This window comes from Amblyomma mixtum, chromosome 2 (genome assembly GCF_055824585.1).
Source record: "Amblyomma mixtum isolate Tamu chromosome 2, ASM5582458v1, whole genome shotgun sequence".
Taxonomy (NCBI): domain Eukaryota; kingdom Metazoa; phylum Arthropoda; class Arachnida; order Ixodida; family Ixodidae; genus Amblyomma; species Amblyomma mixtum.
In genome coordinates, this window is record NC_143013.1 from 21667941 (window position 1) to 21693650 (window position 25710).

At 49.5% G+C, this 25710-nt stretch overlaps 1 protein-coding gene across 2 annotated transcripts in view; it reads right to left on the reverse strand.

The window, feature by feature from the left end:
• Dys (Dystrophin) overlaps positions 1–25710 on the reverse strand; it is a 447573-nt gene that overhangs the window by 412107 nt on the left and 9756 nt on the right. The window contains exon 1 of one of the 2 annotated variants that reach the window (XM_089570779.1): positions 22810–24058. The exons of the other annotated variant lie outside the window; for it this stretch is intronic. Within the exon in view, the coding sequence (XP_089426905.1) occupies positions 22810–23080 (271 nt within the window). The 5' untranslated portion in view covers positions 23081–24058. Of the gene's footprint in view, positions 1–22809; positions 24059–25710 lie in introns of those variants that run through there. 2 annotated transcript variants of the gene reach the window in all.

Here is a 25710-nt window from a genome sequence, read left to right on the forward strand (position 1 = left end):
GCTCGGGCTATCAAAAACGAACTCCCCAGACTTTGTCAAGAGCACTTACGCGGTCGGCTTCGCTGCAGTGATGACTCCTCTAGAGCGCTACGAGCTCCGAGTTCCAGGAGACTGCACAGGCTGCATTTCGACGGCGCATACCTCTATGAACCGTCCCACCGTCGCCGAAGACAGGCCAGTGATTGCTGATTTTCTGATTGTTGAGAGCACCCGTCATGGCCACGAGGGACGCGCGACCCGTGGGCATGTAAGCTACGCGTGAAATAATTTCGTTGTGCTTATTAAGTAAACTCACTGCACGTGTCTTGCATGGTTCCTCCCGTTCAAGCATGTCTGCATTCCAGATTGGCAGTGATTTGTGTGTTGTCACCTTTTTACTTCCTCACTATGTTCGTTGTTCCCACACTCATTTTCATCCCTTCGTCCACAAAACTCCTCACCCACCTAAATAAATACTCACTCACTCTATTCGACTCACTCACTCACTCACTCACTCACTCACTCACTCACTCACTCACTCACTCACTCACTCACCTACCTCACTCACCTCACTCACTCACCCGCCTCACTCACTCCCTGCCTCACTAAATCCCTCACTCACTCACTCACACTCGCTCGCTCGCTCGCTCGCTCGCTCACTCACTCACTCACTCACTCACTCACTCACTCACTCACTCACTCACTCACTCACTCACTCACTCACTCACTCACTCACTCACTCACTCACTCATTCACTCACTCACTCACTCACTCACTCACTCACTCACTCACTCACTCACTCACTCACTCGTTCACTTCACTCACTCACTCCCAACTCACCCACACTCGCTTGCTCGCACTCAGGGCTTAAGTGACCAGCCCCGCCCAAATTAAGCCAAAGGACACAGACGAAGCGCGAAGAAAAGCAGTCTCTCCTCGTTCGTCTGGACATGCTCCGACGCAATTCCCCACTGCGTCTCTTCGGCATCCTCCCGCCGACCCGAGCTGCACCGGCCATGCACGCTTTGCCGCTTCCAGGACCCACATAAACACCAATCCCGAGAGAGAGCGCCCGCCGAACGGAAGGAAACAGGGATGCGGCGACCGAGGCGCTAGCTTTACTGCGGCGGAGAAGACAATCGCCAGGCCCCGCTGAGACCACAGATTGCAACCCAAGTATTACCTTCGGCTCCGGCCCATAGGAATACACCTTTCGCCCGGCGGCGTCCGGTTCGACGGTGCGCTGCCGTATATACACAGCGAAACTCGTAAAAACGAGCTGGAAACCTTTCGCAATAGTAGCGCGGTGCTCTCCGGTGAGTCGGCCTTCCTCCATCTTCTAGCCACTTTGAAAGTGGTAATATATACATATTCTTTCCACAGGCACTATCTCCGCTGCTTCTGTGGACATACTCAAAGAAACTCTTCGCAGCTTTCAAGGAGCAGGTTTTTTTTTAGTTCTTTGTGCATGCGATATTTGATTGGAGTTATACCAATCACGGATAGTGTGTAAACTCAGCAGGTATACTGCCTCGAATCAAAAGGCACAAAGAACAAGCGATCACGCTCAGCAACGGTGTGCTGCCGTCAATCTACACAACTGCGATGTCTAAAACGGATGACACACGCGCCGACACATAAGAAAGAATCGAAGCGTTTCACACTTAAAGCTACTACAACATAGCGGCCTAATTTTTCACGTTTATACCATTTGTGAAGGAGGGGGGTGGGGCGATAGAGCTAGTCACACGCGTAAAGTATTACGGAAGAACCAATGCTGGGTGGGAAGCTCCAGAAACTCCATTTGACTAGTTTTCTGAAACAGAACAAGCACTCAGTTTTACAGACGTAAAGCGAATAGCATGATCTCACTCGTCTTCTCTTCGTTCTTCATATCTCCTTGAATAATGCGAAAACATATTTCATGCTGATATCACTTAAATGAATTTAATAAGGGTCAATGGTTGCCGACACGGGCGCCGTTGTTAACTGCTGACGGCTGTGCTCTTTGGTCAACTAAATGGTTCCGAAAATGATTGATGCAGAGCGTCTGGAGCACACTTCGCTGCAGTTCACACCGCATCCTTGCGCAGACGGCACAGATCCTCGGAAGGCACTTTTGAATCAAGCATTCTGCAAATCTCCATACTGCAGGCTCAGAAAACAGCTCATTCGTCAGCACCCCGAGCGGCCGCACATAACTTCACTCGACACTATCGCAGCGAAGCAGAGCGGGGAAAAGATCCATCTCGTAACCACCGCGGAACGTAAGTCATGACTACGACGAAAGCGGAGAAGCGGTCTTTCCGCCCGACCGACGCTTTCGGCCGCGCGAGAAAAGAGCGCACCTGTCATCGCCCATCCCCAATCGGCATTGGATCTCTCTTAGACGTCCGTACGACGTCCATGGGAGTTTTAATGCCCATCGCCCCAGATGGCGACACTGTTTTGTGAGGCAGCTTGCAGCAGCGCGTGAAAGTTGAGACAACGAAGGATAGAACGAAAACTGCAGCGTTTTCCATCGACTTCGTTGTCGCTTCCTCGTTTGCTTGCTCGTTTGTTTCGGCAAGGAGGGGCTTGCGCTGCTGCAGCTGGCCAGTTTAATGCGACCGGAATGTTGCAGGCAGTATCGTTTCGTGGTCGGGACCCGGTGCTATCGGAAGACGCGGGCGCTGCTAAATTGCTCGGAGTAATCGATATTAGGCGGTACCGTTGCTGCGGGCCGGAACACCGCCGTAGCTTCCACTTTCTCGGGCCCAGAGGAGAATAGATCGATGAGGGGATTTCGCTTAATCGCTTGCGAAGGCGAGGTTGACGTGCAAACAAGGGGCAAAGCGCTTTACAACACGAAGGAGAGGAAATGAAAGGGCTTAACAGAGGAATTGGAGGATCAGACAAGAGGTTCATGTGCAGGTACCAAGAGGATGTGCAGCGCAAATTACATGTCCAGGCGAACAATCAAATCTACTTGTTCTGAAGTTCAAGAGGCATGCTCATCATCGGATCTGCTGTGGGAGCGGACGACCGAATAATAAATATCGAAAATGTGTGTGTGCGCGTGAGCGTGTAATGCTTTAATTTTAATTGCAGCTCAGTCGCGCTAATTAAAAGTCATCAGGAAACCGATCTCTTTCCCTTAGTTACCAGAAGTTTCAAAAACTTGAACTTCACTATCATACTGTTCAAGCAAAAAGCTCTTTTTTTTGTGTGTGCGCGCGTACTCGTAAGTGCACCCCACAGGAGATATTTTCACCCTTTATCCAACGCAGTGGCGACTTGATTTAAGCGCAAGAAACCATACTAGCAACCTTGTGCTGATACTCTTCACCGTTCTTCACCCCTGATTGCCAATTTCTCCCTACTCAAGATGTGGAATATTATCCGAACAGACTTCTGCTTCGAAGCCGAAAGAAGAGCATGGACACTTGACTTGGTTCGAGTGGATTCTGTGATATTGTTGCTACAACTACAACCCTTCAAAGCTATATCACTGAATCCGGTCGAATTTTTCGTTCATTGCGCAAAAAATTCAGCCTTACCAACCAAGCAAGCTTGAAGGCAGCTTATCATACCTATAAAGTTCCCTCCTGACTCCATGCTCTCGAAGGGCATTTTACACTGACAGCTGTTAAAGCCCAGTTCCCCGGGTTTAGCGATGGAGTAGTAGTCGGCGTAACCGGGGGATGGGTACCACGGGGAAGGAGGAGGGTTACACCGGCGTCCCTCTTAACGTGCTTCGAACGTACCATCACAACATACCCCGCCGGGTGGTCCGACCGAGTGATGTCACGTGTGACAACGTAGTCCATGGTAGAGAGAGGTTAGCCAGATAGTTCTTGATAATCACAAAGTGAACAAGGAGGAAAAACCTCTGGGTGCTTCCCAACGTTTCGACAAGATGACTTGTTTTCGTCAGGGCAAAGCGTTCATCATTGGCGGGGTCAAATAGGATGGACAGAAACAGGAGGATGACCCTATTTAAGCCCAGCCATTCATGAACGCTTTGCCCTGACGAATACAAGTCCTCTTGTCGAAACGTTGGCAAGCACCCTGAACGTTTCCCTCCCTAGTTAACTTGGTGTGACCAAATAGTTCCTCTTCCTCGGAACTCCTCCCTCTGCTGAAACGGCCTCCTAAAAAACATGCATAGACTTCGTCTTTCAGAATCCGGAGTTGGTTCAACACCTCAGCTCCCAAGGTCTCCCTTAACGGCTATCAGGGACCGGGATAGAAGGGCTGCTTGAAGAGCGAGTATGTCTGAAAAATAGACTGGTCTATATCTGTGCACAAACGCATGCCACTCTCAAATTCTTTGCCTCAATACATCGCAAAACGAAAACATCTCTACAGCTGTTGCTAAATCTCGCGTTGCGCAGTGGTAACTGTCCTGCGAGTTTTAAGAGCGTTAGCTCTACTAGCTCTACTACTCGCGTTATCCTGAAATCCAAGCCATTGTTTCGAAATAGCGGCCGCAATGACATCCGTCGCAGAGCAGGAGTACACGGACCATGTGACCATATGGCCACTATAATATGTAAACAGGTGGTATCCCACGAAATGTCAGCTGGTACCCCACATAGCGACTAAGTGGCACCATTCCGTGGTACCATACCAAGTGACCCATCCGGTTTCATAGCACAACGTATACTTATAAGCAGCACCCAAGTGCAGCATAATTACTGCACCTTCGTTTCCCTATATATACTCCAGTGCGCAAACAGCCGAATTGGACCACTGAGTAGTACCAATGGTACACGACTGCGAACCACCTAATTGGTATAGAATATTCGGAGTGGTATAAAACGATTCAGCGTGTTATGGAGCATAAAATTACTACTCGAATCTTAGCTTAGCATATTAAAGGGATTCGTACCGACGACCTTTGGTCTCCAAAACCATAATTTCTTTGGACCTTCAGACGTTCATTACGACTTGGCGTAGGACATCCGAAGTGGTGTCAAACGATTAGTCATATGCTGTATACGTTGGCATCAAAATGGTCCGTGCAAAGCAAAAAAAAAAAAACTTACAGCTAACGCTCGATCATACGCTGCCTCAGCCTCTGGTAATTTTTTTTCTGTGTCGCATTCACGTTAATGTGATTGTAGCTGCGCAAACACAAAAGTAATCCTACACGTGTACCCAAAGTTACAAAACACTCCGACTGGCACAGGCAATTTGGCCCCACCCAAGCTGTCGTTGAAATAAGTGCCTCGCGAATTTTTTCTATTCTCTTATCTGCTTGAACATGGTTGTGTTTCTGTGCGCTTGCGAGCCAAGCCCCATCAATAGCCATCAAAGCTGGCCCCGAAACTCGAGAAGAGGAGCGGAGCGGGCTCGAACCTCGAGAGCAGCGCGGAGCAAACAGGACGGGAACCCCAGACGCGCAGCGGGGAGCCAGGGAGCCCGACGCTGGGTCACGTTGGCTCGCGCGCGAACGCGGAGGGTAAACACGGGTTCTCTTCTTTCCGCCCCCGCGCGCCGTGAAAACATCTCGTCCACCGTGCCACCGTTTGCTCTTCGCGTTGTCAGTTGCAAGGCAAGAAAAAAGAAGAAAAGGGGGGGGGGGGCACGTTCGTTCTACCGGGTGTTTAAACGAGTAGTGACAGAAGGAATTTCCTCGCTATCACGAAAAATTAAGGAACACATCGTAAGAATTGTCCGTTGCATAAAATGCATGGTGTTTGCTAGCCACCAACTCAGCAACTACTCTCAGTTAACAGTCGAACCTCGTTACAACGAACTGATTTAAAGCGAAATGACGGATATAACGAAGGAATGACGAATCCGCCTGGAAGCTCGGTCAACACGGGCAATAACAGAGCTACGGCTATAACGAAATAATCGCCGAGGCCCTTCAACTTTGTGACAACGAGGTTCAACTGTAATTGTTTTATCGTGCGAAAGCCCTAATTCACTAGCAAAGCTGAAAAATCCGGGGTATATGTGAAGCCTCAACCTCTGACGGAGGGTCAACAAGGGAGGCCTTGCGCGCCTGCTCAGTCAAAGCCGCGGAACCGGCATCTCTCCCCCCCCCCCCCCCCCCCCCCCCCCCCCACACACACACACACACACACATAACACACACCCTGCGCATAGCGCCTGCCGATAAGGGGCTGCCGACAAGGGGCTAACCGGTAAGCGATGAGCGAACGGCCGCCGTTCTTGTACTCGCTTTGCAAAACTTCAAAGCCGTAAGGAATGCAGCCTGCATTCTCCCCTGCAGGTGCTTTTCTGGCATTGTTATGAACTGCCGCTAGAAGGGTCACTTGTACGCTTCTGTCTTCGTGACTGAACTTAGGGTCTCTTTCCAGAATGCGTTGCACCTTTGCGGGTAGCGAAACGCAACCCAGGATGGTGACAGGAACAATAGTGGCTTTTCCTCATCCAAAGGAACTCAGTGACATCTTCAGCCGTTTTTCTGTACTCTCTGAAGCACTGCTGTCCTTTGGAACCGAGGCCGCACCACTTAAATGAAGCATGCCAACCTAAGCCACTCGAGTAAGAACCGAACTTGGCTCCAGCATTCGGATTTTAAGATCTTGCAGAGATCCTTTTCTAGTGACCGAGTGACGGTAGCAACACCCCGAAGAAAAGAACGATATCCGGGCGGCACTGACCTTTCCCGGCGCAGTAGACGAGGAAGCGGCATTTTCACGAAACGGAGGCAATAAGGCTAGCACACGCAGAGCACTGCTCACTTAGGGGAAGCGAACACTAAGAGCCTAATGGAGAAGAAAGTCCAGAAGGGTAGTAATTTGGGCCTCTGTCGGTTGGTAGGTCACGATGAGGTGCGAAAGCGCAAAGACCCAATGACACAGCAGAGAAGTGGTCGGAACGAGCGCTACATAACTTTATTTATGGAAGCACACAGTTCCTAACGGGAGCACTCGGGCTCGCGCGAAGCCTTCTCATTCATAACCGCACTGAAAATGAAACTTAAAGGGAAACAGTGGTGGTGAAGGTGGTGGCAATGAATAGGCAAAGGCAAATAAATTTAAGATATCAGACAATGCTGACCTTTCGGGGTCACACGTACTGAGGGGGTGCTAACACATCGGTCGCTCTGGGCGATCTTTGCCTCTTCAAATAGCTCACGTTCGAGCTTTCCATCATGCCGACAAATTACCGAAGTGTTTGTCAGGAGAGAGTGGCATTTGCACACCTTACAATCGGGGGAGGGGGGGGGGGGGATGCGAGCCGTAGCCGTTATCTAGGGAATTATAATTCTCCCTTAATCGGTCGTTTAGAACGCGCCCCGGCCGTCCACTTATCTGTTGTGCCCTTGAGTCTTTGCGCTTCCACACTTCATCATGACATGACGTTTCCGCTCCCAGACGTCGTTTCACCTTCATTGCGACCAAGACTTCCGCGTGAGAGCCGAAACGTCGTGTCATCTTTCTTTTGGTCAGCGCCGTTTATTTTTCCGTCTTGTACGGTACGCTGGTTTACTTTTATTGTAGTCACTAAAAAAATCAAAGCTGGACATGCGAAATTTAAGCTACAGACAGGGGTGCATATTCACGTTTTACGGGGTCCCTTAAATTAGCATCCATAATCCAAAATATGCGCCCCAAAATGTGCCGTGATACCCCTGTCACACGAAAATCCTATAAAGAGCCTTCCGAGCGGAGGCGCCTCACTACATTAAAGAAGCAAAACCTGAAAGAATCAGCGACGCAGCCACACAGTGCCGCTCCGGTCGTTGAACCTTCAGCACCGCTCACCCCGCGTAAGGCGTTGAAAGAGAGAGTTTCAAAACTAATTATTTTATACATACGTTTAGCCTGGAAGTCTATTTCATTTTACGTACCCTATTAAAAAAAAAAAAACTATTGGCAGCTTGTCTGGTCAGGGGTATAGAACTCTCCGCAAAAGCGCCGTAGATGTGAGGGCAGCAATTACGCGCCCGAGCGAGACCGGGCGAAGGAGGCTGGGGTGTTTCGGGCCCAGGGCACAAATTGCCCTCCTAACGGTCTCTCCGCGGTTCACTGAAATAGCTCGCCTCGTGAGGGCCTTCGTGGAGGGGGGTGCTAAGTCTACGCTCGCAGTGTGCATGGCCGCGCGATCCCCGACACACTGTAACTGATGATGGGCGCCGAGAGGGGCTCTCTACGGCTCCTCGAGCGACCCGCGCGTATAGGGGGAAGGGCTTTTCGGTATCGTCAAGCTTAGCGCTGATAGAGAAAGGGTGGGAGCGCCGTTCGGAAATAGTCGAGCGAGGAGCATGAACTCCAGCACGGGTCGCGCATGAGAGGCCCGAGCAGCTGCTGGTGAAGACTGCTGAAAGTGCGGAGTTTTGCAGAAGAAAAAAGGACTGCCCCAAGCACGCTTTCTTTTTTTTTTACTTTTAAATATAAATTTGCACGTGAGATTCGGACGGGATGATTAGGAAGGAAGGAAAGGCACGGCAGCTGTCTCTCTCTGAGAAAGAGATTATTGTTAAAAAATGGACACGTGTTCACCTGAACCGCATCGTGAGAAAAGGGAAGAAACGATTCGCTTCACTTCATTTTATTACCTTAAAGACCTCCCTTTAGGGTATTACATAAGGGGTGAGAGTACAAATATTGATTGAATATGATTGCCTACATGATATTTATGAAGAGCAGATTTAAATTGTTAACAAAACTTGATGGGCAGGTGATGGCATCAGCGTCGTGGGGAAGTCCATTCCAGTCTTTTGCAGTGCGAAGAAAAAAGGATGCAGAAAAGGTGACGGTGAGGGCACGTTGGCATGAAACTTGCACTGGATGGCCGGTGCGATGAGATATGAGAGCTAGTGGTGTGATGTACGGTGGTTGGCCGAGGGAACTGTAAAAAAACTTATGGAACAGACCAGGAGAAGCAATGCCACGACAATGGGCAAGAGTTGATAAACCTGATTTCCATGTAAGTAGCGATGCGCTGTTGTCGTACGAATAGGCAGAATGAATGAACCTCGCGGCGCGATTTTGGACAGATTCTACTGAACTGATGAGATGTGCTTGTTGCGGGCTCCAGATAGCATGCGTATTCTAGTTTTGGTCGTATGAGTGAATAGTAGGCGAGAAGTTTAATACTTTGAGGGCCGTACCGTAGGTGATGTTTCAAAAAACCCAATGATCGGTTAGCTGATGCGACGATGTTCATTACGTGTGAGCGCCAGGAGAGATCCTGGCACAAGGTGACGCCTAGGCACTTGTATGTGTATACAGATTCTAGTGGAACGTTAGCAACCGAGTAAGTGAAAACATGGGGGTTACGCCGACGGTGAAAAGATACGAGTTTACATTTATTGGGATTAAGCGACATTAGCCAGTCAACGCACCAGGCATGCACTGTGTTAATGTCGTTTTGGAGCTGTGAGTGCTCAGAGGTGTTGGTAATTGCGCGGTAAATAACACAGTCGTCTGCAAACAGACGAGCATTGCAAACCAGGTTTGAGGGTAAGTCGTTTATAGAGGTTAAGAATAGGAGGGGAGCTAGTACAGAACCTTGGAGTACGCGGGATGTTTCTGGAAGAGGGTTGGGACTGTGGCCATTAATGAGAACAAACTGGGAGCGGTTAGAAAGGAATTCTTCGATCCATAATAAGACGTTAGGATGCAGTTTTAGCATGGTTAGTTTTAGCAGTAAACGCCTGTGGGGAACTTTGTCAAATGCTAGAAAAATAGCGTCAGTTTGTAAATTTAGGCCGAGGGTGGAGTGAACGTCATGAAGAAAGATGGCCAGTTGAGTTTCACATGACAAACCCTTGCGAAACCCGTGCTGTGAGGGATGAAAGAAGTTGTTAGTGTCAAAAAAGTCCATGATTTGAGAATAGATGACGTGTTCCATGATTTTGCAAGGTATGCTAAACCAAACCAAACCAATTTAATGGAGCATCTTCGTTACCTGATTTATAGGCGGGAATGACCTTTCACACTTTCCAGTCATTCGGAATTCATCCTGTAGGAAACGACTGTGAAAACAATAACAATAAGTACCTTGCAGAAATGCTCTTAGTATTGCACAGTATTTTGGAGTTAATTTCGTCGACGCCAGCTGATGATGAAGTTTTAAGGTGTTCAATGAGCTAGGAAATGCCGGCTTCAGAGAACACGACAGCAGGCATGTTGGACTGTATATTGACGGCAGAAGATGTCGCTGCATATCCAGAAGGGGGCGCATACTCCATAGCCGCCGTAAATCACGAACTCGCACCTATATTTGAGGCTTCAATCAAGGCAGACAACTCTGCCACAGCAGAGGACACAGCTGTGGCATTAGCTCTCAAGCATCAAGACAGACTTGGCAGGACAGCAAACATTGTTACCAACTCGCAACAACCCTGTTGGTAGCCTATACGACAGGAAGGCCACCCCTAAAAAGCGGTAGAAATCCTAAACTCTCCGCTAACAAAACACCATCAAATTGCGCGGTCCCCGGACCATGCAGGACTCGAAGGAAACGAAGCGGTCCAAGACTTAGCTCGCGCGCTAACCGACCGAGCACATCAACCTACACCCCACCTCGATCCCCTTCCATCCACATACAGGGACAAACTAGAGACCCAGAGACTCAGCCGTCGGACCTTTCCCCCACCCCCCAAAAAGCTGACCTCTGTGCATGTCACAGTATGAAGATTAATCCAAATAGATTTCCCTCCAAACCTTTACAAGTGGAGCGAAGTGTACTCCACACAATACCAGCACACCTACCCCTGGTGTAACGCGCGTCTCACACACTGCCACAAATCGTGCCGGTGCAAGGATAAAGCCGAGCACTTATGGGCGCCAGATATGTCATTTAAGCAGTGGGAGGCACAACTGACCAGCGATACCCTGGAAATCCAGCAAGCGTTCACCCAGCTCCAGCCCTGGGTACTGGAGTCCTGCAATAAGGGCGCAACCCACCTGCCCTCAAATATTCTTCCTTCCCCTCCTAAATTGATCGCCCGCTCACACGGTTGCCCATCGGCACACTTTGATTTCTGAACCGCGTCCCATTTAATTTTGAGGCGGGTTGTATAATCGTGGACGAAATTATTAATGCGAAAGCATTACATGTCTATGTCGCGTCAGCAAAGAGTGTCCGCAAAAACGTGTCCGCAAATTCTGTCTGCACGATTACGTCGTTCTCTGAAGATAAACGTGTGAAAGTGTGGCTATGATAGATAGTGCGTGATAAAATGTTGCCGTGGGAAAAAAATTCGCTGATGAGGTGTGAATAGTTACTTAATTAAACGCGAAAAAACGCGAAAAAATGCACTCACACGTCAAAATAGCCATGGACGTCGATATAGTACGTGGACGTCAGAACAGCCACGGACGTCGACATAGTAAGCGGACGTTTTGCCTTCGCATTGCTCCAGTGCGGATCGCCGCAGTGATCTCAAAGGAAAAAAAACTGCTGTATTGCTCTGCTACCCATCCAGCTGGTACTCGTCGCAGCGTATGGTGCAAGCGTGTCCCCTCACGCTCTTAGGCTGTTCAGTGAACTAGTCCGCCTGACTGCCCACAAATAATTTTCTTTTTTCAGCCAGCCGCCATCCTGTACAATTTGCCCATGACTGCGCACCAGTAACGAACCGAAACTACATAGGCAGGCACACTTGAATACCCCAACGGCAGGCGGGTCTTCCGCGGGCTCGGCGCGCGGAGATTCTAGTGCGTGTTCGGAGTTCGGGTACGCGTTTCCCAATCGGGCGGTTCCGCACGGTCGTCCCCGCTCCTTCCGGGTCGGGGCGCGGTTCTCCGAGAAAACGTGCCCGGTTTAGAAAGAGGTGGCCACCCACGCGAACGCCATATGCGGAGGTCGAGTCGGGCCTTTCGTCGAGCACACGGCGGCGCATCGGTCCTGCATGCAGCGACGAAGATACCGCGCGAACTGTTTCGCGCTGGACGCCCACTAAAAGCAGCCGCTCGTATCGCAGGGGCGTTTTACGTCTTCGGCGCATGGCAAAGTGTGCCAATAGCTTCTCTTTCGCCGCTTCCCTAAGCCCGTCGTCTACGGCAGGACGAACGAAGGCTCTTTACAGTGCTGTCCATTTAGCCTCCAAGAACTCAACTTCCTTTCACCCTCTCCATTTCCCCTTCATGCCTTTATCCCCCTTCATGTTTAGGGAGGACAACCGGGCATATACCTAATTAACATTCCTTGTCTCCAATTAGCCGGGTTTTGCGGCAACTGCACTCACGCCACACGTGCGAACTTTCTGACGTCATCGCTATGTCATGCGACTGGTCCTTTTCTTCATTTCTTCATACTGCAGGGATATACCGAGACTGGAGTTGTATTTTTTTCTTTCGAATTTAGAACTCTGTACACAATTCCCTGGACAGAAAAACGAGAATATATAGCATGATACAATGTTAGACATGCTGTGCATAGTTTTTTTTTTTTTTTAATAGGGTTTCAAGCGCTACTTGGTTACCGACCAGCCTGGAGTCGATTCTCTTACACCCTCTTGTTAAAATATCGACCAGAACCTGGAATCCAGATGGGGACGGCAGCAGTTCATGACTGTTAGGAGGATTGTGCGCATGCCGACGTATAGATCTGCTAAGTCATAGATGTGTGCCGAAAATAGCGATTTTAATTACCGCATGAGTGCCGCTTCGGTGGAGCAATCGTCGGAAGAACATTTGCAAGGCTAATCCCACCAGTAGCTAGTACCCTCAACCTCAGAAATAACCACAGTATGATGCAACGATTCTCCTCTCTCGATTACGTTCCATTCCAATCCCCGCATGCACAGACTGGTCTCTCGCGGTGACAGGAGAACCACCTTGCCTTGCCTGAACACATAAAGACCCAGAAGAATAACAATAAAAAAATCGCTGCGCCACACGGAGCAGTGTGAAAGCAAAACGTCCACATACTTCATCGACGTCCGTGGTTGTTCTGACGTCCATGTACTATATAGACGTCCATGGATATTTTGACGTCTAAGCGCATTTTCTCGCGTTTTTTTCGCGTTCAATTAATGAACTAATTAAGCCTCATCAACCAAATTTTTCTCACGGCAACATTTTATCACACACTATCTGTCACAATCACACTTCAGAACATTTATCTTCAGAGAACGACGTAATCGTGCGGACACGTTTTACGGACACTCTTTTTCTGACGCGACAAAAACATATAATGCTTTCGGATTAAAATATATTTAAAATGGAATGGTCTCATTACACGACCACGATAAGTGCTGTTTTCCCACCACTAATTTAATCATATTATTAATACGGAAAGCGGAATAGGCCGGGTATCTTATGACATGCCACGCGGTATAAGCGGGAACAGTTGTTTGTGAGGTGCCACACGCCTCTGGTCACGAAACAGGTTCGAAAACCACTGCGCTATTTGAGCAACCATCGGATTGCGCGCACCGGTGAGCAAAAATAAGAACGCCCTCCCGCCGCACCGCTCTCCTTTAGAACTTCATTTGCTGCCAAACTGATAGTGTGGCTGATGTTGGCTTTTAGTCATCGGCAGTCATTGTTTTTACACGAGGTGTAGGGCTCTGCCGCACTCTGAAAATAACCTCGAAAGATACAGAGAGGCAGAGTGCTGTGGGTGTGCAGCATATCAACACATAACTATACATAGTGTATCATTTTATAGTGTGTCTCTCTTTGTGAGGCGACCCCCTCCAAAAATAACACCCTGAGTAGCAAACAAATGCTTCGTCAGTCAGATCGGAAAAGAATGCAAGGGAAGTGAATGCGCTTGAAAAATGCAGGACGGTAGAGTTGAAAATTTTTCGGCCGATATTTCGGTGAGGTATCGCAGTTAGCTAATACTCCAAAGCGTAAACACGGTGACAGCTGAAAGCAGGACTAGTTGGCTGTCGTCTAAAATTGCAGACAGCAGGCCAGGACACAACGGTACAGATGACGCAAGCGTTTGTGCAGTCTTGGACAGTGCCTTGGACATTATACATAAAGCCAGAACATTGCTGTGTACATTAGAGGATGTGTTCTTCTTTACATCGCATTGTAACAACACTCATTTTTGGCGTATAGTAACCAGGTCTTGCAGTACACTGTATGCTTGTCGCTAACCAACGACAGGCTGTAACAGGAAAGCGTAACCTTCAGTACGTTGTGCGCCATGGTGAAGCGTACGAACTTGTGGAAAACAAGAAAGCTGAATCCGAAACTACAAACGACATGCCTGCACAACATCTGGTCAGTCCCCATCTCTGGTACACTCAGAGTAAGTGTAGTTTCTGCACTTTTTCTGGAGACCTTGCCTTGATTAGAATTCTCAGGCCTAACACATATACGTATACTGTACTTGTAGCTATAAGGCGGTCGAAGCCATAACAAAACCGAACTGGAACACGATTCTCCCGCCATGAAGGTTAGTTCATATAGCTCACCATGCGCTCAGCCACCGAAGGCTTGAAAATATTTCTTCACTCCCTACAGTGTGAACTACGAAGCAAGGCATTACCTCTATTCCCAAGCAGGGCCGAAGAAAGAGTTAATAATAGCCCAGTACGCGACGCAACGTGCAAAAATAAAAAAAGGACATTCGTGGTTTGGAGATCGTTCAAAGGTCACCACGCGCTCCTGATATGTGGTCCCGCGGCAGCATACAAACGAGGCAACAATGACACCAGACTTGAGGAACGCAACTATCGACCAAACAAAGGCCAGTTCTGGCCATTTCGATTTCTCTACTCGGAGATGGGCAGAAACTGCCGCGCCGCGCCCAACGCAGACGCGAAATAAATGACGCGTGCCCCCGAGCGGGCCGCAGTCTATATAGGTTCGCCACGCGCTGCGCATACTGAACGCTGCGCGCCGTTTAATACGACGGAGCGTTGCCCTGTTTGCGTAACTTCCACCGGATTGTAGACAGACGCACAATGCTAGCACGCCGTCCGTTGCCTCGCCGTTTAATGTGACGGAACTTCTTTTTTTTTTCTGCTTGTGCAACAATCGGTGGACTGCAGACATAGCCACAGAGATTGCGCCAGCGGCGATACTGTCGCGGGTGTGGAAATGTCGAGGCGCCGACTTCGACGATAAACTGTTTACAGCGCGAACTCGTGACCAAAGCGCAATTGAATAACAACGTACAGATGGCAGCAGAATTTGTGAGCGCATTTGGCGGTTGCCGAATCGGAGGTGCATCACCGGGTTATACACTTAAGTCAGGTCACGCAGCAATCTGGAATGGTCGCAGCACCGCTGAGATTGCCCAGAGATTGCACAGGGATAAGACATGACAGGAAGCGACGGGCGATGAACAAGCCTAAAAAGAATGTGTTACCTTCTCGCTGCAAGAAAGCAAGATATCGTAGCCTACACTGTCAACAGAAAAACAACAAAATAAAACAAAGATGCTGCGAACCAGTACAGGCATCAAATAATACAATACTTCAAAATGGCCCTTCCGATTTGCATGCACCTAGATCATGTTCCTAATCTAAACCTTGGATAAAGTTTGGTTTGGTTTATTGGGGTTTAACGTCCAAACAACTCGGGCTATATGAGGGACGCCGTAGTGAAGGGCTCCGGAAATTTCGACCACCTGGGGTTCTTTAACGTGCACTGACATCGCACAGCACACGGTCCTCTAGATTTCCGCCACCATCGAAATTCGACCACCGCGGCCAGGATCGAACCCGCGCCTTTCGGGTCAGCAGCCGAGTTGGATAAAGTTCAAGAGCATTTCATGAAATTCCACAAAAACAGCAACCACGACAGGTTTCCAAGCCATCCTAAACCCCACAGCTTTGCATAATGTACAGGGTCGTCCAATCTTAGTTAGAACACGCTAGCGGATGGCCGTGCTCTTTGGAGGGTCACTGCGTCCGAAACGGCTGCGCATCGAAGCGAAGTGGCAGATGACGCGAAACACCATGTCAAGGTACACCTTCCTGCGCCACTTTGCTGCGATAAGCGACTGTGTTGCACGCGGCGGCCCTCTGAAGAGTGCGGCCACGCGCTAGCGTATTCTAACTAAGAGTGGACGACCCTGTACCACCAAAAAGTTCCCATACAAGTATGCAGTTGTTGAGCTGCTACCAAGCAACAAGGTGTAGCGGTAGTAGGAGATGCTGAGACCTATACCCGCTGGGCACAGAAAATCTCACGGTTTGTGCTGGACACATAGGAGAAAAACAGAAAGCCATTCCTCAAGTCTAGAAAGCACGGCTGTAGTAAATGGCAGCAGAGCGATAAAAAGGAGAGGGCTAGGACCTCATGCAAACGAAGTGGGCGGTGCTTTAACGGCAACTCAACACTAGACGGCGAGCACAAAGGTAGAACGCGTAGTCTGCTCTGACTCCGGTCACCCATTGGGCCGGAGTAAAACTCGCTCGAAAGGAGGCTTGCCGAGTTTTACTGAGTCATATCCCAAGCGTTTTCTAGGTTCGGGGGAGGTATATGGGAGGAATAAACTTCAGTTTATTCGCGTTTAGCGTCTAACAAATCAATCCCAAAGAGAGGTCGCTTTCCTCCCCGCACATCTGCAAACTCAACCGAATTCCCTCTGTTAACGCAACGCTTGCTACAGTAACAACAAATCCGAAGCAGACGTAATTAACTTGACGCCCCTGCGTTTTTGTTTTTCATAACACTGTATACCTACCTGGTGTATACCGGTAGGGCGAAGCAAGAATTACAAATAAGTTATCCAAAAGAAAATCACTTCATCTTCGCTATATTGGGGATAGTGAAAGGGTTAGGTTAGGTTAGGTTAGGTTAGGTTAGGTTAGGTTAGGTTAGGTTAGGTTAGGTTAGGTTAGGTTAGGTTAGGTTAGGTTAGGTTAGGTTAGGTTAGGTTATGGGTAGGGGAATACTGAAGGAAATAGAAGGTAAGATAGTGGCGCTAAGGTTAGGTTAGGTTAGGTTATGAGTAGGGGGATACTGAAGAAAAAAAAAGTGAGAGTGGCGCTAAAGCAAATGTAATAGACTGTATACCAGAGAGCTTCGGCGAGTGCGTGCACGCGTATGTGTCGGAAGTTGGGAAAGGTGCTTCTTACTACCTGTATAAGTTACTAAAACGTTGCAAGATGGCATACACGAACGGAAGTAAGGGCCGAGCTGAGTAGGGGAAGACGTGCTAGTAGTACACAATGCGCGGATGCAAGCGCATGGCGCGACCGCGCAAAGCGGAGGAGGATTTCCTGCGTCCGTGGACCCCTTTCCAAGGGGGCGCCGCAAAGGCACGTCTCTGGTGGAGCGTACACTACGTGCCCGTCAGTTTTACATTAGCATCGATCTGGCCACGGGGGCGCCGTCGTCCCAGGCTCCGCGCGGTTCAGCTACTCGCGGTTTCCAGGACGGTGGCGGAAACAAGCAGAAAGAAAAACGCGTTATATCCGGCAGTATTATACGGCCGGGGGAGACTGGAATGCCCGCGGAGGGAAAAGCGGGAGCAGCGCATAGGATGGCGAGCAGGGAAGGAGGGACGGAGCGAGCTAAACTGCGCGAGCAGGTAGAAACCTTTTTCGTCATTGCGAGGGTTTACCCTGGCGGGGTCGTCATGCTGAAAGAAAGAAAGAAGGTGAGAAAAAGAAAGGAACAAATAAAGAAAGAGAACGTATATCTCCGTTTTCTTCGGTTTCGCCTGATTTTCAGGAGTAGGGATGCGAAGGAACGCACGACAATAAAAACAGATTTCTGATCTCGAAAGATGTGCGCCATGCCAAGATTGTGCCGAGATATGTGCCTTATTTTTGGTTCGACTCCGTGGCGACTCGCTTTGAGTCCGGAGATATCTTCAGCTGTGTATGCAATGGGGAAACTTAGTACGGAAATTTGTAACGTTGGGCGATGCTCGCCATAATGCAATCGGACAATGGCGAAAATTCGTCCCGACATGATACGCGAGCTACAGACCTAATTAAGATTTCTTCATTAGCCTCGTTCACCGGAACTTCAACTTTGACTTTTTAGGGGTGTGCGAACTTTCGAAAGTTTCGACTGGCAAATCGAATATTCTTCAATTTGATTCTCCGAACGAGTCAAATGCTGCTTGTTGAACATTGTTCGAAACGAATCGAATCCGTTCAGAAGTCCTCGAATAGTTTTCGAATAATCGGCGCGCTGTTCGAATAGGGCACGCTGTAGTTTTTGTTTTTTTAACTAGTGTTCAAAATAACAGTTCTGTGCAGGAGAGGCGGCTCAGCGTCACGACGCGGTTTATTTGGGTGGCAGCGTTCAAAATGCTCATACACATGGCCTTCAATAATAGGGCGCTCGAGAGGGTTCAGCTAGGTTAGCAAACCATGCCTTCATGCCCGCGGCTGCATGATATCGGAGCGTTGGTTCAAACTGCCGCCCCTTTCATCAGCGGAGATTCGGCGCTAGTTTGTTCGATGTCATGACGTAACAGCCGTAAAGCCAACGTAGTGACTTTGTATTGCCTGTCCTCTGATGTAGGTCAGTATTGCGTCCCACAATAGCCAGAGCCTTCATTACATGACCCGTATTACCGCCGCTAGCGCATCGCTGTTTCGCATGCATAAATTCGTTTTGTACGAATGTTCGCAAAAGTAGCGCATAATCACACAAATATTCGATTCGTATTCGATTCGTATTTGATTCGCATTAGATTAGCATTCGATTCATATTCGATTCGCATTCGATTCGGTAGCATACAGGGTCTGTTCTGAAAGTAGTAGGACTGGTTTTTTCCTGGGCGAACAGGCGGACGAGAGGTGATCTGCGCGTGCAGGATCGTTGAAGGGGGATATTGGGAATGCTGGGGAAAATCGGCAGTCGGTTCACGGCCGTTGAAGAGAGGAGGTCGCTTGTACTGTGAACCCCTGTCGAAACGTCTCCTCACGCATAATCGTCGAGCGTTTACTGGATCAGCGATACGCGATCAAATTTTGCGTAAATCTTGGTAAAACGGGCAAAGAGACTCACAACATGATTGAGGAGGCCTACGGTGACGCTTCCATGGGTAGGTCAGGTGTTTTTTGAGTGGCACAATCTTTTCCGAGAAGGTAAGGAAAGAGTGGAGGAAGACGACCGCTCCAGACGCCCTTCGACCAGCAAGACCAACGAAAATGTGTAGCGAGTGAAACATTTACTTAACAGTGATCGTAGAATGAGTATCAGAATGATTGCTGATGACTTGAGCATTCCTCAAACCCAAGTTTTTGAGATCGTGACCAAAAACTTATCCATGAGGAAAGCGTGCGCGAAGTTGGTGCCGGGAGTGTTGTCAGAGGAGGAAAAGGCCAACCGGTAGGATCTTCTTCATCATGTGAATGAGGACCCCGATTTTTTGCCCAGCACAAGGCGGCAACGCTGCCTCAGCCCCCTACAGCCTCGACTTGGCCCCGCCAGACTTTTTTCTATTCCCGAGAATAAAATCGACGCTTGAGGGGAAACATCACGGATTGGTAGAGGTGGTTCAACAGGCCGTGACGAGGGAGCTAAACAGTATTCCGGTCCAGGCGTTCCTGGAGGCGTACGAAAACTGTAAAACTCATTGGCAGCAGCGTGTAGGTGCGGAAGGGTGCTACCTTGAAAAACTGTAATCGTTTGTACTATTCTCTTTAATAAATTTTGTTTAAAAAAGTGAGTCCTACTACTTTCAGAACAGACCATGTATAAGCTAGCCTATTCTTTTTCGATTCGATGTCGAAAAAGCACTTTTCGGTCACCTCTACGACAATGATTTTATTTACTCCAGACATGCCCTTTGCTAAGTGGTCTTTACTATATATATATGTATATATATATATATATATATGGGGGGGGGGGGACATAGATCAAAGCATTTTTTTTTTTTTTTTTACGGAAGGAAGGACGACATTTTGTATCAACGCATTTCGCTCACCGGGTTCTCCTCTTGCTCTACCGAGGCTCCTTTAAAAGACCGGCGTTGAAAGTTCTGCGCCTGAACCGACAGAGAGCGCTTGTTTCCACGCCCTCAAATTCTTCTCCTACGCATACACACAACTGGCGAGTCTTTCTGTCAGCTGTTGGGCGAGAGCCTCACCGCAGCGGCGACCTCGGTGTGCACTGGTTCCGAGTGGGTGAGGAGGAGGAACCGCGTTGTTTCCCAGCTTAGTTCAGGGAGGCAAGGTGAATGGTTTTCGCGGCTTTTGAGCCAGCTTTTTTGGAGGCCCCGGTGCTATTCTCGGAGCGGAGCCTTGGACGGGGGCTCCCTCATCAATTCGTCCGCGCCTCTTTTCTGGGAAGAGCCGCACATGTGCGCGAGACAAGCGAGAGCCGAGCGAAGCTGCTTTCTTTGCTTCGCTCTATCTCTTTCGTGCGCGAATATTCGGCCCGCTTATGTAGCGGAATTCCATTGGAGGAGAAGTTTGTACTGTGTGTGTGCTAGGTTCCCCCCTCTCGACGAATTTTGCCAGAAAGATAAAACACACTATTACGCCAACTGTTCTCCTTTCCTCTCTTTCCTTCTTTCATTCTCTCACGCCCGTGTGCTGTGCGATGCCAGAGTACGTTGCAGATCTCCGAGCTAACTAGTTAAAACTAATCCGGAGCCCTCCACCACAGCGCCTCTCAGAGCTGGGCGATGCACTTTTAAGGCGAAAGCCTTTAATGGCTCATACTGTCGTCTGTTAGGTCAGGTTAGGTTATTGGGGTTTAACGTCCCAAAGCAACTCAGGCTATGAGGGACGCCGTAGTGAAGGGCTCCGGAAATTTCGACCACCTGGAGATCTTTAACGTGCACTGACATCGCACAGCAAACGGGCCTCTAGAATTTCGCCTTCATCGAAATTCAGCCGCCGCGGCCGGGATCGAACCCGCGTCTTTCGGGCCAGCAGCCGAGCGCCGTAACTACTGAGCTACCGCGGCGGGGCTGTCGTCTGTTAACAAAGCGTGTCATACGCGTTTAACTCGGGACCTAAAAAAGATAGAAGAAAACCAGTGGCTGCTTCAAATAGAGGAGGAAAATATGAACCTAGAAGCAAAGTTTGATGACTGTAGATTAATTAGTTAATTAATTATAGTCAAGAATGTCGAAATTGCGTCGGAATAGCGCGGACGTCGATATAGCCACGGGAACGGTGTGACGTCGCATCCACCGGAAGTCGTCACGGCATAGTGAAAATTGTCACAGAATGGTGGGAAAAACGTCGAATTTGTGTCAAATTAGATGAAAAATGTGTAATTAAGCGTAGTTAACACATAAGATCCCCGAAAGATGTACAATTTGGGTATCGATATAGCCACAGGAACAGTGTGACGTCACATCCACAGGAAGTCGTCACGGCATAGTGTCCTCGGCTTTCGCCTCTCAACATTTTAGTTGCTAAAGTGTCCTCACAATTTTTTTGGTTTGAACTTCAAAAAAAAATATGAAGAGTTGTGTAGAGATCGTCCATGTTTCGCTTTTAGAGCCCTTTGACCGTCGCCTGCGCCTGGGCCGGTCGCTTTCGGCCGTCGGGGAAGTAAGTGTAAGCACAGTGCGCGACCTTCGTCTTCATCTGTGCATACATGTGTTCATCATCATCACTCATCTTCAGTTTCGGAGGAGTGGCCGCCATTATTGCGAGTGCGAATAAACATCGCTCCGTCCTTTTCCCCATTATCGATAAGTACCAGTCCTACTCACAACTTATACAACTAAAATGGACGTTAAGCCCCGCATATCATATTTTACCCTAACATCCCGTCTTTTTTGTGCTAATTCAGCCGGGCCACATGCCTTAGAGATCCCAAACAGTTGTTATGGGCGCTTTTGAGTTCCACCTTACATAACTTTGATATAAGTTCGGGTATTAAACTGGCTTCAAGAATCGTGCCATCGTGTCAGTTCACCACAAGCAAGTGGCCAGAGTTATCAGTGAAGCCCTCCATATATCAGACTCAAAGCAGATACATTCATCCCCAAGTCAGCCATCCAGAACGCTTCACTATACAGAGTTCGTGTTCCTAGCTGGCATGTGCTTTTTCTCATGAATGTGATTTTGAGTGCTCTTTTTTTTTTCAACAGGTGTTCTTGTGACCTTCCTCTCTCGCCGTCCGCCCTTTTAACGCTATAGCGTTAGAAGCTCCATGGGGCCGAAATGCGTCGTCGGTCATAAAATTTACCGATTGGCTGGAGGAAAGTGACGCCATCAGATTAGATTATTCCCAGTGGCTGGAGAGAAGTGACGTCACCAGACCGGAAGTGACGCCCTTCCGGTACAGGCATCAACCGTTTCTAATGCTATCGCACTGCCAGCACGCCCCGTAATTAAGTGTCCCTGTGAATTTTCTGTTGCGTCTTTTTACAAGTGTATTCTCCGAGTGTATTTTGTGTTTTTACTGAATGCTAACTGCGAGTCGCTGTTCGTGTTACATAATTGGCCTTTCGAAAAGGAAGACATTAAAATTTGTCAAAGTTTCGCTACTCAACAGCACACGTAAGCCCGTTCTACAAGTCAACGAGGTCTTGCAGCTTTCAGGCAATCGCCTTCTTTTAGCTTGCACGGCGAGGATGAACGCGTTATGCCACCCCCTCATGCCGTTGATATTGTGAGTTCCTGCTGGAGGAACCTACGGCCCTTTTTTGTTGTTGTTTTTCCGGCCTTTGTAAACGGTGTCTTGAGTAGGCACCGTACTCCTTGTATGTGTTGTCAGTTGTACAGGTCTCTGTGCAAGTCAAGCATTTTGTGCGACTACTGCTTCAACCAGTAGAAGTGCCCCATACCTCTGTTTAGTATTTTGCGATTATGTAAGCGATTTTCGTTTGTGCCATCCGGGAATGTTGATATCTGGGAAGAGCCTATAGCGATGCGAATGATCAGGCAAAGCAAACAAGCCTTTCCAACGTATTATAGTAGCCTCCTCTTTCTCTACTCGCCCCGAAGTTCGTCTTTTTCGAGGAAGCATCGCGTCATAAAACCGCGCAAGCCGAACGCATGTCGCGAGCACTCACATTCGTCGAGCACGAGTTCGTCGTCCTGCCGATGGCGACGCCACCTGTCGCCGTCGCGCTCCTCCTCTTCGTCGTCGTCTTCCTCTTCCTCGTCGTCGCCGGCCTCTTCTTCGTCGGCCTCCTCGTCGTCGTAGTCGGTCACATCCAGGGTAGGGATCACGAAGCCCCCACGGTACGAAGGGCCGCTCGCACCCCCTCCGCCGCTGATGCCACCTAGACGTGCGGCGAACGACGGTCGTGGAGGTATCGCTGGGGGTCGTCGCCGGTGCATGGTAACGACAACGACGACTGGGACGCACTCTCTTCTAGTACGGTCACAGAGACTTCACGAGGAGCGAGCTACTACAGGGCCCGCCCGCCACCGACGACACCTCGCAGCCACGCACACCTCACAGGCAGCACACATTCACCAGCACTCTGCGAAGCGCTCGCCCGGTCGCATGCTTCCAGAAGCTCCAGGCATGCTTCGTAGCATAACTCGTGTCTCGTCGATCCCTCGTCGATGCAATCGGTCGCGCGAAGCGATGCGGGCGCGTCAAGCGCTTCGGTAGAAACAGCCGGGCGCAGTCCGCAAGGACACGAGACGGTGCAGAGCGGTGCAACTCAAAAGGGTCGTTTCCTGTTTTTCCTCCAGTGCAGAGCGAAAAAGCTCGCTGCTGCTTATTTCAGCGCTCCGAAGCTTGCGTCATTCCTCCCGCGTGCATGGGCGATGAGTCCTCCCAGCGGCGACGAGCACACTCGTCGCAGCAATGCTTTCGTTGCTACGGACGCCACACAACACACGCACGCACACACAACACACAGCGACACCGAGTAGAAGGAGAAGGAGCGTGACAGGCGGAGGCAGCAGCGTACCTGCCAAACGCGACCCGCGAACTAAACGCGGCTAGTACGCACCCTGAACCGTGCGTCACTGAGCTCCGGCGATTGAGCTTGGCCAGGCGAAAGAATCTCTATCGGCGAAGACGCTCCGCACGCTTTTAACACCCGTGTCTTGTTCTTCCGCGAGCGTCGCTGTCACATCACACCGCAGGCGGGTTCTTCTTTGTCGACACGTTCCGGATTCCAGCACCGATGCACAGATGGACGCCGCTCACAGTAGAAGCAGCAGCAGCGGACGACAACGGCAGCAGAACAGGGCGTGAGCCCGGCAAGCTCGGGCGGGAGAGCCAAGAGAGCTCGCGCTCCTCCGGACTGCGATGCAACGGAAAGTGAGCAGCGGCGGTGGCGGCGGGCAACCAGCGAGTGTGGTGCGCGTGTTGATGATGCGGGGAGCTTTTCGCCGCGCGGGCGCTGCACACTGTAGGGGAGGCTTCTCCTGCCTCCACGCGGCCGGCAGCCGAAGCCTGCGCCCCGCTGAGTCACGTGGTCCCAAGGAGGGGTTGGGGGAGGAGGAAGGGATGCGAGCGGAGAAAGCGGCCGTCACGTGACCTCTCCATCCTCCCGCCGCGGTCGCCAGCTCCTGCGCGCTGGTGGAGCCAGCTCGGATCTCTCCTCTCCTCGCTGGCCGCTTTTTTCACTGCCCGCCCGGAGAAATGTGCATTACCTCCGCTCCCGGGAGGGTCGTTCGTTTCCGGTGCTGGCCGCGGCTGTGACGCGAGCTGCGTGTCCCCGTGGCTCGCATCGCATTTATTTGTCCCTCATCTCGTTACTGGAGATTAGCGGAACCCCTCTGACGTGTCTTATGCCCGCGGGATGTTCCAGCTTGCGTCTGCCGCACCCTAACGATGGAACGATTTTTTCTGGGCGGATGACAGCGAGAAAGACATTATGCCGTTGATGACCGGAACTAGATGATGTGGCACATCTAGCGTCCGCTGGTCACTGGCGTACACAGCTAGTTCCCAGTAGTGCAAACGGAGCAATATATTTGGTCTGAAATCTCTGAAGAATTAAAAAAAAAAAAAACTCCCTCAGGTCCGCTCAGTCGTGCTGTGTCTCAACGTGCAATATACCATCATCTTACTGTTCGACCACGAAACATCACATGAACTGCGCTGGTCAGGAGAGAGCAGAGGTTTGTGTACTGAGGCGCATTGTGATGACTGGAGTTCCAATGCAAAGGGGGTGTTTGAGGGCGCGATTTTTGAACGATATTCACGAGTATATGCACAAGTACACTAAGCGGAGTTCGTTTATGTTACTAGGGCTTTTTGTGCCCACTCGTGCTATTCTTGGCTAAGAAGACAAGAACGGAATGCTTTCTTCATATTGCATATTTATCTTGACACTGAAGACACGTGCATGCATCGGTGGCCAAGTCGTAAACGTCATAATGACTGCGCATCATACTTGTTTCGTCTTGCATACGTCGATCCCATCATGACAAATATTACTAACAAATGCGAAAGATGACAGCTATCTTCAGAAATATTTGGCGTTGAAATATTTTGAAAGTGGAATCTAAAGCGTTTTTGATTTAATAACAGTAGCACCGCAGACAGTCATGGACAGCGAAAACACGTCTATGCGCAATCAGTGTTATTATCGGCACCGATACATGTATTCTTATTAAATTGCCTGGTACAAAATGAATGAATCGTCCGGTACAAAAAGTACTACTTTTTTATCATTTCAAATCTATGAACACATATACGTATACGAACGTCATTAAGGACACCGACCACTAGTCATCTAGTCAGCTCACCGTGTTAGCGTGAGTCTAAGAAAACAAATTTACTTAAAAGAGACCTCATCGTAAATGCTTTCTCAAAGTATTCAAATGAAGAGGCGACAGGTAAAAGGAGCGACATGAAAAAGCACTTTGCATACTGGACGCCACTGTAAAGATTGCTTTGTGCTGAACTTTTGTGTTCTGCAGCAAAGCCAAACAAGTGTGACGTCTAGAAAAACGTGGGGAAGATGACGGTAGTTCATTTCCAAAACAGTATGCAGGCAGTG